The following is a 13,343-nucleotide window of genomic DNA, read 5'->3' on the forward strand; positions in this document are numbered from 1 at the left end:
GTGTATCGCCGGCGCTGCGAAATAGTGAACAATCCAGTCGTGGTGCCATGATGGGACACTGAGACAAATGATGGCGGAAAAGTCCGTGAACACAAGCTTTCAATGGTTCCAGCCGTTGTTTTCTAGCTCTTAGTCACAGTTAATAACCTTGGTTCTCAGACGGTTTATGGCACCTCGCTCCAATTCTACAAATGCTCCAGACTAAGACTGGTTTTATGGCCGAGTTGCTGCAGCAACGGGGGGAAGTGCCGTAATTACAGCGAAATTCCATCGAGCCTCAAAGGATGCGCAAACCGTCAGGGTCATCGCGTAAAACAGTCCTTATTATCTTATGGTCGCCCAGGCTCGCCCTGGTTTATTAGACTTCCGAGTGGCATAAGCCATATCAGATTTGTGACCCTTTCGCACTGGACCATCGATATATTAATACAGGGAAACTGTAAAATTATGAAGGAACGAGACTTTTCATTGTCCTTTTTTTTTCATGCTCAAGACAAAATAACTTTCCTTAGAGTTTAATTCTCAGGTTTGTCGAGATGTTAGCTATACATGCTTTCAAAACAGCTATATAATACGAAAACGTATCTGGATGTTCGACAATTTGTTGAAAGGCCATTTGATTCATGGAAACATACACAGCCATGTTTTTTGGGCAGTTCCGTAATGGATACTAGAGGCATTAATAACGGCAAACACTTGATCCTTGAATCAAAGAAAACGCGTGGAGGCAATATAACGCAAGATCCATCAAACATTTGATCCTGCTCCAGGAAAAAGAGAGAAAACACGAGATATTTCAAGAGACTGATTTATATAACACTGAAGAGACGTCATAAACATGAGAGATTATTGTGAACATGAATGAGCTCCTGCAACATTGATATATATTTTCACACGTTTTAAAGAAAAAGGTGGAGAAAACACAGAATTAAAATACAATTGAGGTTCGGGGTTTCAGAGGGACTCAAGCAGTGTCCGTGCTGGTTCAGTTATTGCTTTTGCCTTAATAATGCCCAATGTCTGTTGAAAAATAAATAACAATTTTGCTCCTTTTTTGGACATTTTTGAACACAATGTTGTTAAGTGACCCGATTTCACTGGAGAATGCGCAGTAGACGAGTAATATCAAATATACACTTTAAGTTCACACAATTCAAGTATAAGAGACTATAGCGCGCGTGATGCATTTAGATCACAATAAGCTCATGAAATATGCGTCATTCAATGAGAAAATTATTCTAATAATGTAGGCCTATAAAACACAGGGAACAGTATTTAACGGTATTTAACTTTATAATAAGGTTTCACTAGTTAACATGAACTACTGCACTTCTACAGCATGTAGCCTATTAATATTTGTTAATGTTGATATCAGCATTTACTAATACATTATTAAAATCAAATGTTTTTTCTTAATGCACTGTGAACTAACATGAACAAACAAGGAACGACTGTTTTTATAATTAACAAAGATAAATATTTAACAAATGTAACCTATTGTTACATCGTACACATCGTTAATTCGTGTTAGTTAATGCATTAGGTAGCATAATGTTAACAAATGAGACCTTATTGTAAAGTTTTATCTATTTAACAGATTGAAAACACCTTCATGTCCACTAGTATTTATATCTCGCCCTCCCAAACATTTTTTCCATCTAAACAGATTTCAAGCATATACTTACTGCTATATGACACATATGTGAAAACTACAGATCTTGGTCAGATAATAATAATAATAATATACAAAATCCCTGTAAACTGAATAGTCACATAACTGAATAAAATGAAACATCATAATAATAGTTTTCAAACGGTAAAGATTACAGAGAATATAAATGTAGCCCATGTTTATGGATGAAAAAGTCTGTCAGAGGAATAAAGGTCGTATCTCCTCTGGGAGCCGGAATGTTCATCCACGAACTTGAAATTAACCATCTCGCCCTAGAAATGATTTCGATCTAAAGCAAAGGGTTCGTGGTGTAATACTGCAAACGGTCTCTGTTTAGTTTTTTCTCTTTCATTCTTCTGTTTTGAAACCATATTTTGACCTGACGGTCGGTGAGGTTGAGCATTCTGGAAAGCTGTAGCCTTTTTTCTTTGTTGATGTAAACACTGAAGAAAAATTCTCTCTCCAGCTCTCTGATCTGATATTTCGTGTAAGGACACCTTTTTTTCCGTGTCTTCTGTCCATCTGAAATATAAAGAAAAAAGACAGTCAATGCTTTTGACCTTTAAATTTAAATAATTGCATAGAAATAATATACAATTTAAATAAGTGCTTACAGAAGAGACAACTGAATAGATTATTTATAGGCTACACCCAATTGCCGTTTTCCCAAAATGATGCACAAAACTGTTGCGGTTATCTAAATCTGACTGTAATAATTAAACGATAAATCAGTAATAACACATTATAGTCTACATTCAGCCCTTAAATAGCTATTTTAATGAAATATCGAGTTCTACAACAATACACACAATAACTGCTTTTCATTCACCACAAAAGTTAAAAAAATTAAATAACCACATAAGAAAACTGATAAGATTTACCTTTTAGTATTTAACAGGAACTCAAGTCAGAACAATAACAAACAAAAATGCTCTTTAAATTCCCTGACGTAAAACGTGCAGTCAGAGGCGATAAATAAGCACAGGATATCTATGATCTCTTAAATAACGCTGCATTAACAAATAGCCCGACTGTAATGAAGTCTTGAAAGCATGTTTTCGAAGACTCGAAGGGAAATGGCCTATCATTCACGGCCAATTTCAATTTCGAGCACGTGATCTCGCGTTTATAACTAAGTTTTGTTAGGGTAAATATACAGGGCCCTCTGTAAACCTTATATGCTTATAAAACAGCATATAAAACCTTTAACAACAGCACGTTACATCAGAAACTTTCTCGCGCAACTGCTTGAATACGTACTGCCGCTGCTGCCGCTGAATTTCTCTTCGTTGTTACCGGAAGATGGCTCCGGGCTGCTGGCTTCTTCACACCGCTCTGCCTCCTCTGTTCCCCGACAACTGTCGCTGCCTGAGTCCGCGGGCGGAGGAGGCGCCTTCCCGGTCGCTCTGTCCACCGGGTGCTCGCTCGGCTGGTTTTCCACGTTCCCGTACGCTGTCTCGAAAAACTGGTCAAACGCTTGGGGAAGCACTCCGTTCCTCCCTACGCTGCCATGATACACGTTGGCCGAATGGCTCGTGTTGGAGTGGTAAAGAACCGAGTTATTTTTCGATAGCATGTCCCCCAGAGTTCCAGGATTGGACAGGCAGTCCCTGTGCACCATGTCCTCGGTCGCGTAGCAGTGTGGCAGATTGCCCCTGGAGTGCCACTTACTGGACGTGTCAATGGCATAGTCCCTGAAAGACACTTCTCTAACGCTCTGAACTTGTGGCAAACTGGACGTGGAGTATGAGTATGTCATGGGGCATGAAGACGGGGTCTGGGGCAGAAAAGGAGGAAGGCTGGAAAAATCCGTTCCAGACACGTAATAAGTACAGCCGGGCAAATACATGTTAGACCCAACGGGTACCCGCTCATCAAAATCCATCATGACACTTGGTTGGGCACGCCACAACCATAGTACTGCCTCGCATCGTCGTACAGAAGTGCTTCAGCTTCACTGGCTTTGAAGCAGATCCGCCGAGCAGGAATTTTTGAGACGTGAGCTGACGTGGAGATCCATCTCCATCCATTCCAGAGAGCGCCAGTCATGTGACCAAGGGCAGAAATTGACATGTACCTCTTAGAATATTGTATGCCAACATGTGCAGATGTTCAAGTCGTGGAGTGAGCGATTCTTTCATTGATGAACGTGTGCATGCAGTGGACCACAGTTGGTTATGTTGACACTTTGGATTGCTGGAGAAACCCATCCGCATGCTTAACAGCCAACGCGCCTTACTAAACATCACAATGGCTTCTCATGTTTATGGATTTGTTCTATTAGGTCTCAGACATCTCATTTCGCTGTAATTCTCTCTCTCTCGCTGTATAGGCTCTTAAAAATAAAGATGCCAGGATGGAACAAAAAGGATCTTTCGCAGCGATGTGTACAATTTGAATTCGCAAGTGAGGTTCTTGTTAATTGACAATTGCATGTAATAAACGAAATCGAACATAATGGTATGGCTGTGTGGGGGAAATAAAACAGAATTACGTTATGTGTTTCATATATTTGCATTTATTTCACAATAGTCAATTCAGAACATTAAATAGCCTTCGACCAATTGGCGCAATAATACATTACGCCTTTACTCAGTTGAAGCCCTTCTGAGGTTTTACTATATTGGGAAATCTAGATGATGTTGAAGCAATATAAAGGATTGTGTTTTTTTTACAAAATGCGCTTTTGGATGAGCTAGTATTATTATTTATAATCACACTGTTCGAAATAGTTCCAAAAGGGATTTTCGCAGAGATTCAATAAAATAACCATTTTTGGGTTCCCCAAAGAACTTTTCAGTGAACAGGTCTTAAGAAAACGTTTTTTTTAGTGTGAAGAACATTCTGAAAATACAAAGAGCCTTTTTCTACTATAAATAACCTTTTGTGGAATGGAAAGATTACATGGATGTTAAAGGTTCTTCATGGAACAATTTAAGATACCTTCAAGATAACCTTTATTTTTAAGAGTGCTACATAACATTGCAATTCATTTAGATAGTTTTAGTTTTAATAATATTATTTTTAGTTAGTTTAGTTTTAATTTTGACTGCAGAATCCGGCTATTGAATTAATTACATATGAATAGTACTTGTTTTTTGAGCGCCATTTGGTTCAAACCTATAGCCTACATAAATTAGCTAGGCCTATGTTTTTATTTTATTTGCTTCTTTATTTAATTATCTTTTCACATACCTACAGTATTTATTTAAGAACACACTTTACAATAAGGGTACATTTGCGTTCTCCTGTGCAGAATTCATAAAGCGTTTATACGCTTCCCAAAAAAATATTTTAAGGTAGCCTATAGTCAGTGTATAAGGCAAGACAAAGGCAGAATTTGCCCGGGTTGGGCACTAGAGTCATGCAGTGAATCGGCTTGAAACCACAGTTGAGGCCCATTAAGTTTTAGCTTATGGCCCCCTTAGAATTACTTTGGATTAAACCATGAACAATATCCGAAAATCTAAAAATACATACATTTATGAAGAAATCAAATAAAAAGAGAAGCCAGTTAAGCGAGTGCTTGTGTTCAACAACGAAAATGCGCTCTTTGAGAGATTAGAATGGTTTGCATTTCCCCTTATTGCCAACGCTGATTTCGTTGGTATTATAGCTTTTAATGAGTAATCTTGTGCTGGGAGGCAACACAAACTAAAACCAGTCCAAGACAGACGTGGTTTTATGGTGCTTTTGGTATCTTCCTCCAGCCATTGTCAGCTCAGACAAGCCATGGCCGTCGGAGAGTGATCATGAGACGCCACCTACTTGGAATTCGTGAACTTCAATGAGACCTGAAGTCACGGGTAACAGTATATTAAAGGGAGACAACGGCCCCGTGCGTTGTATCGGGTGAGAGTCCTGTTTTTAGCTTCTTTCAGGCTTAAATCCACAAGATCAAATGCACGCGTTCATAGAAGGTGATCATGCATGTTTCGGTCAGTAACATTTATAGTGTTAAAATAGAAGATGTCGTTCAGTGTAGCGTTAGTGACCAGGCCCACGCCTGGCTCCATATGACTCCACAAAGAAATAATTTAATCTTTACATTCCGTTTTGGGTTTTTTGAGAGTGTGTGAGCAAGACCAAAAGGGTGATGGTCACTTCCACATAAGTGGTAGTTTACAAATAGCCCAAACAGCGCCCCGGATGAGGTTTGAGGGTTTCCGCGAGTACCCTATTGGCATAATTGTATTGCACGGAACTTTTGGCATTTTCTTCAGCATTGTTTTTGACTCACCCGAATTAGGGAAGGAATTAGGCAAATGACCGATAAACTTAACTTTTCGCACTGGATCAAGTTAGCACTTCTTTCTTGAGAGGCACAGTATAATTGGTACAGTCCAAGCCAATTTGTCATCACTTCTACTCAGAACAAATTTGTTCTGTGTTCGACTCAATACACTTTGAAAAGCTGTGGTTTTGGATTTTTTTAACTACCCAAGTCTCCTCTGAATATTGTAAATCGTGCAATTGTCGTGTAAAAGCGCGCGGTGAAGCTCGCGCAAAATCCTATTTGGCGAATGCAATGAATTTCACAACACTAATTTCAATTCAATGCATTTAAAGAAATGTAGATTTGGCTATTCACCGTACAAAGCTCTTTAAATTGGAATAATGAAATTATGTTCTTATGTTGAATGACGTCTACCTTGAGAATGCGAAGATTAGGCTATAAATAGAAATGGTATTTAAATTAATTTAATGCCATATAGGCTAGTTAAACGTGAATCCCTGAGAAGATAATTTAAAATCTGGTTAGTAGCAAGAGTCTATTTTTCAAAAAGAATGCATTCAACGAATGTAATATTGAAAAAGCAGTTTTGTTAGTAATTTAGATTTAAAAAAGAAACGACAATGTGTCATTTTGATGTGAAAATGGGATCTTACTGTCGAGGTGCCCTTCCGCTTTGGTGCATTTACTTAGCACAGATTGTTTTGTCGCAGTGCAGTTGAGGGCCCACTTTTAATATTTCCATATAATGACGTAAGATATAGGCTTGAAAACTTAGGCTCTAAAATGCCCTGTCTTTATACGTTTTTACTCTGTAACCACTGATTAGTAGGTGATTTGTGTGAAATGTTAAAAATATAGAAGAAAATAACCCATGTTTGTGTTTTCTGATTCCCGTCAGATTGAAGAAGGTTACTGAACGAGTGAACCTAAACCCAACCTTTGCCTTGCACTTGCTCGGTAAAGTTTGGTGAGTGTAGACGTTGATGTCACGCTGACCTGGGAAAACAAAACAGTTTTACAGGGGACCAAATTTATCAGAAGTGCAGACCTGCAACCAAACAAGTGAAATAAAACTGTTGCTGAATATGTTGATATGAACTGCTTTAATGTGCCCTTCACTGGAGGAAAATGCGATAAAACGCCTTAAAAAAAGTATTAAAACAGCACACTTTCGTCTAATTTATGTTATTGAAACCTATCTAAATATCAATTAGGGAAACGCCGTCTTTCATAAAATTAATGTTAGTATAATATCGGAATTTATAGTTTAGTAAAACATATTTTATAAAATATTGTAGTAAACGCTTTGTTCGGTCATCATCATTTTAATTAAAAAACTACAATTTTGCGTCTGTAAACAAAAGTGCACAAATTATGAAACTTTCAAAGCTGAATTACAATTTATAATTTTGTGTGCACCAAATACTTTCTTATGCATATAGATCAGACGTATGAGGAGTTTTTCAGAATAAGTAATTTTATAATGTATTTGTAAACATTATATTTAGGCTATTTCTATAGGCTATCCTATAGGCCTGCAGAAAGGAGCCGACAAGCACCTAATGTTGACATGTTTTGTATGAGAAATGGAAGAGCTTTGTTGTCGTTGTTGCTTGTTATTATTTCAGTAAAGTAATGAGACGTGCATTACGGTTTCACATCGTAACGTCTGTGTTCTGGCATCATCCTACATTATCCTATATTTGTAAAACGAATATAGCCTTCATATCCAAAAAGTATAGGCTATATAGACTACACACACCAGCCATTTTCTTTCGATAAGCTGAAGTTTATAATATCTAATATTTAGCAATGTTATAAACTGAGAAATACGCAACAGCATCTGAATTCAATTTGCACAGACCATCCCCAATGTTGAGAACTACTGGTTTACTAAAATGACATTTTTTGTAGTGCCTTTGGGTGGCAGCACAGCCCAAATTGAAATGTCCTTTGATACACTGAAACGCAAATTGTAAATCCCGTCCACATGGAGTTCTCTCCACACTTTCCGTCTGCTCAGACGCGTTTCCAGACCTCATAGGCTGCCTTCAGATCCCACAAATAGATTCTATGATCATTTATTTGTGACTATTCAGAAGCCGTCATACTTTGATATATGCTACGAATTACTTGTGCCATAACGACAAATTGCATAATGAATCTAAATGTTTGTTGTTATTTAACGCATTTAGAGAATACAATAAAATCAATGATCAATTGTTAATGAAACATATTAACGATTAAATGTATCAGCTCTGTAACAAACACAAAGAAGTTGATGATAAGTCAAAATATTTCTGAATCTTTAAATAATATTTTCAAATTTTTTTGCAGAAATGACCTGCTGCTACCGTTTTTGCAGAATAAAAACGTTGGCGGTGAAACATTGCATTTTCGAAATGAATTAAGTCACATCGTGTAACAAAGATAAAAAGCCAACTTAAGTACACAAAAAGAAAATGGATTATTTATTATTGCATTTAATTTCTGGTGTGTGTGTGTTTGTATTTTATTCTTATTGATGTCTTGGTGGCTTTGGTTTGCATTTAACTTGAGCAATTGGCATATACACAAAGAGTTTGTATTTGAAAATGCATTTGTTGTGCAAGTGATCTTTAATGTCTAATCGTAAAATATATATATATATATAGCCTATATATATATATATATATAGAGAGAGAGCCTATTGGCTATATATTAAAAGACTGACAGAAATATAAATACATTTGAAACGGGAAATGGTATGTCACTAATAATTGTATTCAGTTCACACATTTGATTGGAAATACGCTGTACGTGTGTTTTTTATGTGTCATTTGGTTTTCTCTAATTTGTGGAAATTTCAACGGAACCTTTTGTTGGTAGGCTATTTATTATTTACGTGTATTTACTTGCTTGTTCTGTTTTGGTTTGTTTTAAAATTATGTCTATATACAATTGTATGTATAAATATTTATTAGTTGGTCAAGAAGTAGCCTACTCAGTAAAACCTTATTTTGTCATTTTGTTGTGGAAAACAACCTCACAGTGGCTCCAAATGGGAGTCTTTTTTTAGCTGTATTTGGCTAAATTGAGCATTGTGTGAAAAAGATTATAGCTATAGCCTACCACCAATATCAGGCATACTGTCTTCTTCCTTTCACTCACTTCTTTCTCTTTCAGATTTTTATTTTTGACAGTGTTAATCATATTAAAGTAGCTTAATTTGCTTTTTTTTTTTAAACACCAACACAAACATATGCTATTACCCATACTTTACCTGTTTTAGGAATCCGAGTGATCTTCAAGTCTTTAAAAAAATAATTGAATTTAAATTAATTTCAAATTTCTGTAAAACCCGGTTCTTGACTCAATTTTAAAGAGCGCTTCATGCCATACAGGTTCTATATATAAGGATAAATGTCTTAAATGATTGCATAATCCTTTCATGTGTGGGTTATTTCGATTTTTTTCTAATAATACAAAAATTATGTTTACGAGCTGTTTAATTCATAAAATGTAATTAATACTAAATTCATTAATTAAAACTAAATCCACTAAAATATACCATGATGTGAAGGAACCACTAAAAGGTTATAGTATGAGGCGCCTGACAGAATCTATAGAATTATGTTGAACCTTTTCTTAAGTGTGCAGAATCTGATGACTGGAAATACTGGAAAAAAATAGTATAACTTTTCGGTGCTTTGCTAATTATTAACTCAAACACATAAACCAAGTATTCGTAGATTTCAGATCTCGAATACTGAGGAACAATGACCCAATTGCAGAAAGTCAAGGCAAATGCATATGTGTGCCACTAGATGGCAGCACTGTTACGCGCATGGAAAAGGGTTAGCCTATTGCAGAACAATTGTTCTTGAAAAAAAACACTTCTCAGGGATTTGGGGAAAGACATCAATATCACAGCCATTATTCACTCATTTGTATTAGCAGCTGATTCTTCTATTTTTCTCATTACTTTCTGTAAAATAGAATTAGTTATATAAATAGCTACATTCAAAATAAATAGATATAGGCTTGTTGATATAGGCTATGTTATTATGTTTATGTTAAACATTTTGGCAAAAAAGTTGACATTCGGAATAATTATCAAGATACAAATATAGAAATACATCACTTAAAATGGGGAGTTTTATTTGCATAGTGTCTGCAGTAACACGTGCGAATTTGTATATTTCGCAGGTGCATGAAAGCTTCTTTTTATTTACAAATGTGCGCATGGGGTTCAAAAAGAAAAAAAAGAAAAAAAGAAAAGAAAAGCTCGAAACAGTCTTGGGGTAAATTTAGTGTACAGTTAGCGTAGCATGCATATCCAAAGTCTGCAAGGTTCAGTTGTTTTTATGGAAACGTGATGTGTAAAAATCTAAATAAAAAAAATACACGAATTGCCATGGGTTTGTCTGTTTACTTCACTGATTTTCTTTCACTGTGTTGAGTTGAATTTACAATCCTCCCACGTGTTTCTGTCAAAGACATAGATTAAAAATAATAATAAAAAATCAAGTGGTGAATGTGGGTATATTGTTCTTGAGCAGTATCTTCGCTTAAACAATGTCAGTGTATTGGCAATATGCATCTCCGCATAATCTCGTGACGTGGAACAGATGATGGAATGGATTTCAGAATAAATAATGTTGAAGGTCCTTCCATTTATACCCCTTTGGTATTTCAGTTTTACATTTTTTTTCAGAGCTTAACTGATGGCCTTGTACTTGTTGACCACTTTCTTCTCTTTCACCCGCCTGTTTTGAAACCAGATGGTCACTTGTCGCTCGGTCAGGTTTGTGTGGGCAGATATCCTTCTTCGTTTGTCCTTAGTGATGAATTTATTTGTGGCATATTCTCGTTCTAGTTCCTTCAATTGAACCTTGGTGTAGGGAACCCGCTTCTTTCTCCCTCGACGCACTGACGCTCCATCGGTACCTGACACGGTATCTAGAGGTCAGAATCAGATCAAAACCAAAATGAGGTTGCTTGCAAAAGCAGTATAAGTGTAAAACAAAATACAGTATATAATAAACAATAAAAAAAAAAACATTGATATATGTTTCCAAGGCAGTGCAACAAAAAAAATGCCTCAAGTAAAACATGCACACACACAAAAACATAGCCTAAATAAATAAAAAATAACTATTCGCAATCAGGAAAAGTGGTGAGAATAACCTATATAAATTGTAGACCATTTGTACTTTTAAGATGAAGAATTTCAAAGCTCCTGTTTTGAACAAATATGGACAAACCTAACGGTTGGTTTAATTTTTTTAAATTAAATTTGTAAACCCAATGGTTGGGTTTGTCCATATTTGACCCAAACATGGGTTGAAACAATCCAGCATTTTTAACAGTGTAGGTAAAGCTCAATTTTACACTGTAAAAAATATATGATCAAGAAGTTATGACAACATATATTTTTTTGCTTTGCTTTAACTCGTCAAAATAAGTTAAGCAAATTTCAACTTTATGTTATACGAGATTCAAGTAATTTTGAAGTCAGTTTAATGTAAATAATTAAGTTGAAATTACATCCAAGTTGATTGTAGGCTACTTTTAAAAAATGATGGCAGTAACTTTCCCCCCCTCTCATAGTAAAAGCAGAAAGTGCAGCATTTTTACCTTGGATAGACGATTTCCATAAGGTTGTTGACTGTGTTTGGTCTTTCGGGCAGTACACCGGACTACTCCACCCGTTCGTGATAGCCCATGGCTGGTAGGTTTCAACGGGCAGAAGAGACTCGTGTCTCGGTTCCGCAGGGCCGCTCAGCGCAGGTACGACTGGCACGTCGAGGTAACTCGGTACAGGCTGGTAAGGGCCAGACGAGTAACCCTGGTAGAAAGCAAATTCCTTAGCACGAGAAGGGAACTCCTCTCCAGAAACAGACGTGTCCATGTATTTTTCCCCATAGGAGGTGGGCTGCGGACAGGACTTGGGCATCCTACACGGGTAGTAGCTGCCGCCAAAATATCCATAAGGCAAAGACGCACTGGGAGAATTCTGCACGGCCGAACACGGACTGCATTGTTTGACAGGTTCTCCCATGCCCGACCCTGGCACCTCACTCGACGAGTATGTGCTCGGGGCCAAAGAAGACGGGTGGGCAATAAGATTCCTGCACTGATTTGCAGCAAAATTGCCTCCCACAAATCCTTCCATGTTTTTGCTCATATCATCCAAGCCGTTGTCATAGAGAAACATCACCGGGTCAATCCAGCGGGAATGGAGGAGTAAAGACGCTGTCATAGCACGCCCTACATGGAGCCTAGCAGCTCTTTTAGAATTCCCCAAGACTGAAAGAGAAGCAGTGGATCGGTGGAGTAACAGATACCCATGCGTCCCGTGTGCGTCAAGATCCAACTATTATTGGACGAGCGGAGGCACGTGACATGCAAAGAGGCTGATAAACGTCTAAACTGGAGATAACGCCGATCTAGCGAGACAAACATACTGCACTGAACTGAAACAAAGTGGAGGGATTTGGTCAAAAATACCTATAAAGATTCTGATGATAAGCTTTATCCTAAAGAGGAAACCAAGTGGCATTCCATTGCGCAATGGCACTAAATTGTACGCACCTTCATATATAACTATTTTAACAGAAAGATTATTCGTAAATATCATATTTTCATATGGGCTACTATTAAAATACAGTTATGAAAAAGATAACGCGGATAATGTAACGTTTATCTAGTTGGTGCGTTTCAGTCACCATCTATTAACATGCCTGCAACTGTTTTGGTTTATTAGGCTATTATAATTATTTTAGAAAAGCAATAATTTCTTAAGTCTAACTTTTTGTCTTCCAAAAATATTGAGCACGCAAATTAAACAAGGAACAGAAAAAACACTTAAAATGGCAATTTTCTTTCTTTCTTTTTTGCACCGCTACAGGGAATCATCTCTAATGCCATCGACTATTTCGAGCCCATGAAATTGTCAAATAACAAATCACACTTTATGAAAATGACCACCAGTTTATTACTCTATACGGCTAGAAATCCAGCCCACAATTTGGCAAGCCTCGTTTACATATGAGTTACACACGGCTGGAGGCCAAGGTCAAGTTGAAAGTTGCAGTCTAGCCAGGGCCCTTGTTGTCACCGAAGGCTAGACCGTCTGGCAGGAAACGACCATCTCCGGGTAAACTGTAAACAGGAGCACACAGGTATTACAGTGCGTGTGTTGTGATGCCACAGATTCAGCATTAGCGTCTCTTGATCAATGTTTCCATTACAGTTCTGGTTATTTGTTGGCACAGAGGTCTGGCACTGCTGGAATTAAATAGCGAGAAGCTAGAGTAAAGAGCTTCGTATTATATTATTGCTATTCACTGTAAAAAAAGAAAAAGAAAAGGAAAAAAATGTTGCTGCCTTCATTTTGTAAGTAGACTAATCAACTTGGATGTTTGTCAATTCAACTTAAATTATATTAAA

At 37.1% G+C, this 13,343-nt stretch overlaps 3 protein-coding genes across 8 annotated transcripts in view; 1 reads left to right on the top strand and 2 right to left on the bottom strand.

The window, feature by feature from the left end:
* tax1bp1b (Tax1 (human T-cell leukemia virus type I) binding protein 1b) overlaps positions 1-13,343 on the top strand; it is a 98,543-nt gene that overhangs the window by 29,671 nt on the left and 55,529 nt on the right. The window lies entirely within an intron of this gene.
* hoxa11b (homeobox A11b) lies at positions 804-3,832 on the bottom strand. Its single transcript, XM_079626069.1, is given in 3 exon segments — positions 804-2,194; positions 2,933-3,563; positions 3,565-3,832. Coding segments are annotated over 3 exon segments (1,002 nt in total). The 5' UTR covers positions 3,703-3,832; the 3' UTR covers positions 804-1,961.
* Positions 10,031-12,250, bottom strand: hoxa13b (homeobox A13b). Its single transcript, XM_079626390.1, has 2 exons — positions 11,529-12,250; positions 10,031-10,850 (listed from the first exon to the last, which is right to left on the bottom strand). Exons 1-2 carry the CDS (start codon positions 12,151-12,153, stop codon positions 10,609-10,611), a joined length of 867 nt encoding a protein of 288 aa, XP_079482516.1. The 5' UTR covers positions 12,154-12,250; the 3' UTR covers positions 10,031-10,608.

Source organism: Phoxinus phoxinus, assembly GCF_949152265.1.
Source record: "Phoxinus phoxinus genome assembly, chromosome: 10".
Taxonomy (NCBI): domain Eukaryota; kingdom Metazoa; phylum Chordata; class Actinopteri; order Cypriniformes; family Leuciscidae; genus Phoxinus; species Phoxinus phoxinus.

Excerpts from the sequence above, each read along its gene's own strand:
- hoxa13b (XM_079626390.1), bottom strand. The coding sequence starts at position 12,153 with ATGACAGCGTCTTTACTCCTCCATTCCCGCTGGATTGACCCGGTGATG. Across the intron at positions 10,851-11,528 it reads ATGGAAATCGTCTATCCAAG|ATACCGTGTCAGGTACCGAT; the intron begins GTAAAAATGCTG and ends TCTGACCTCTAG.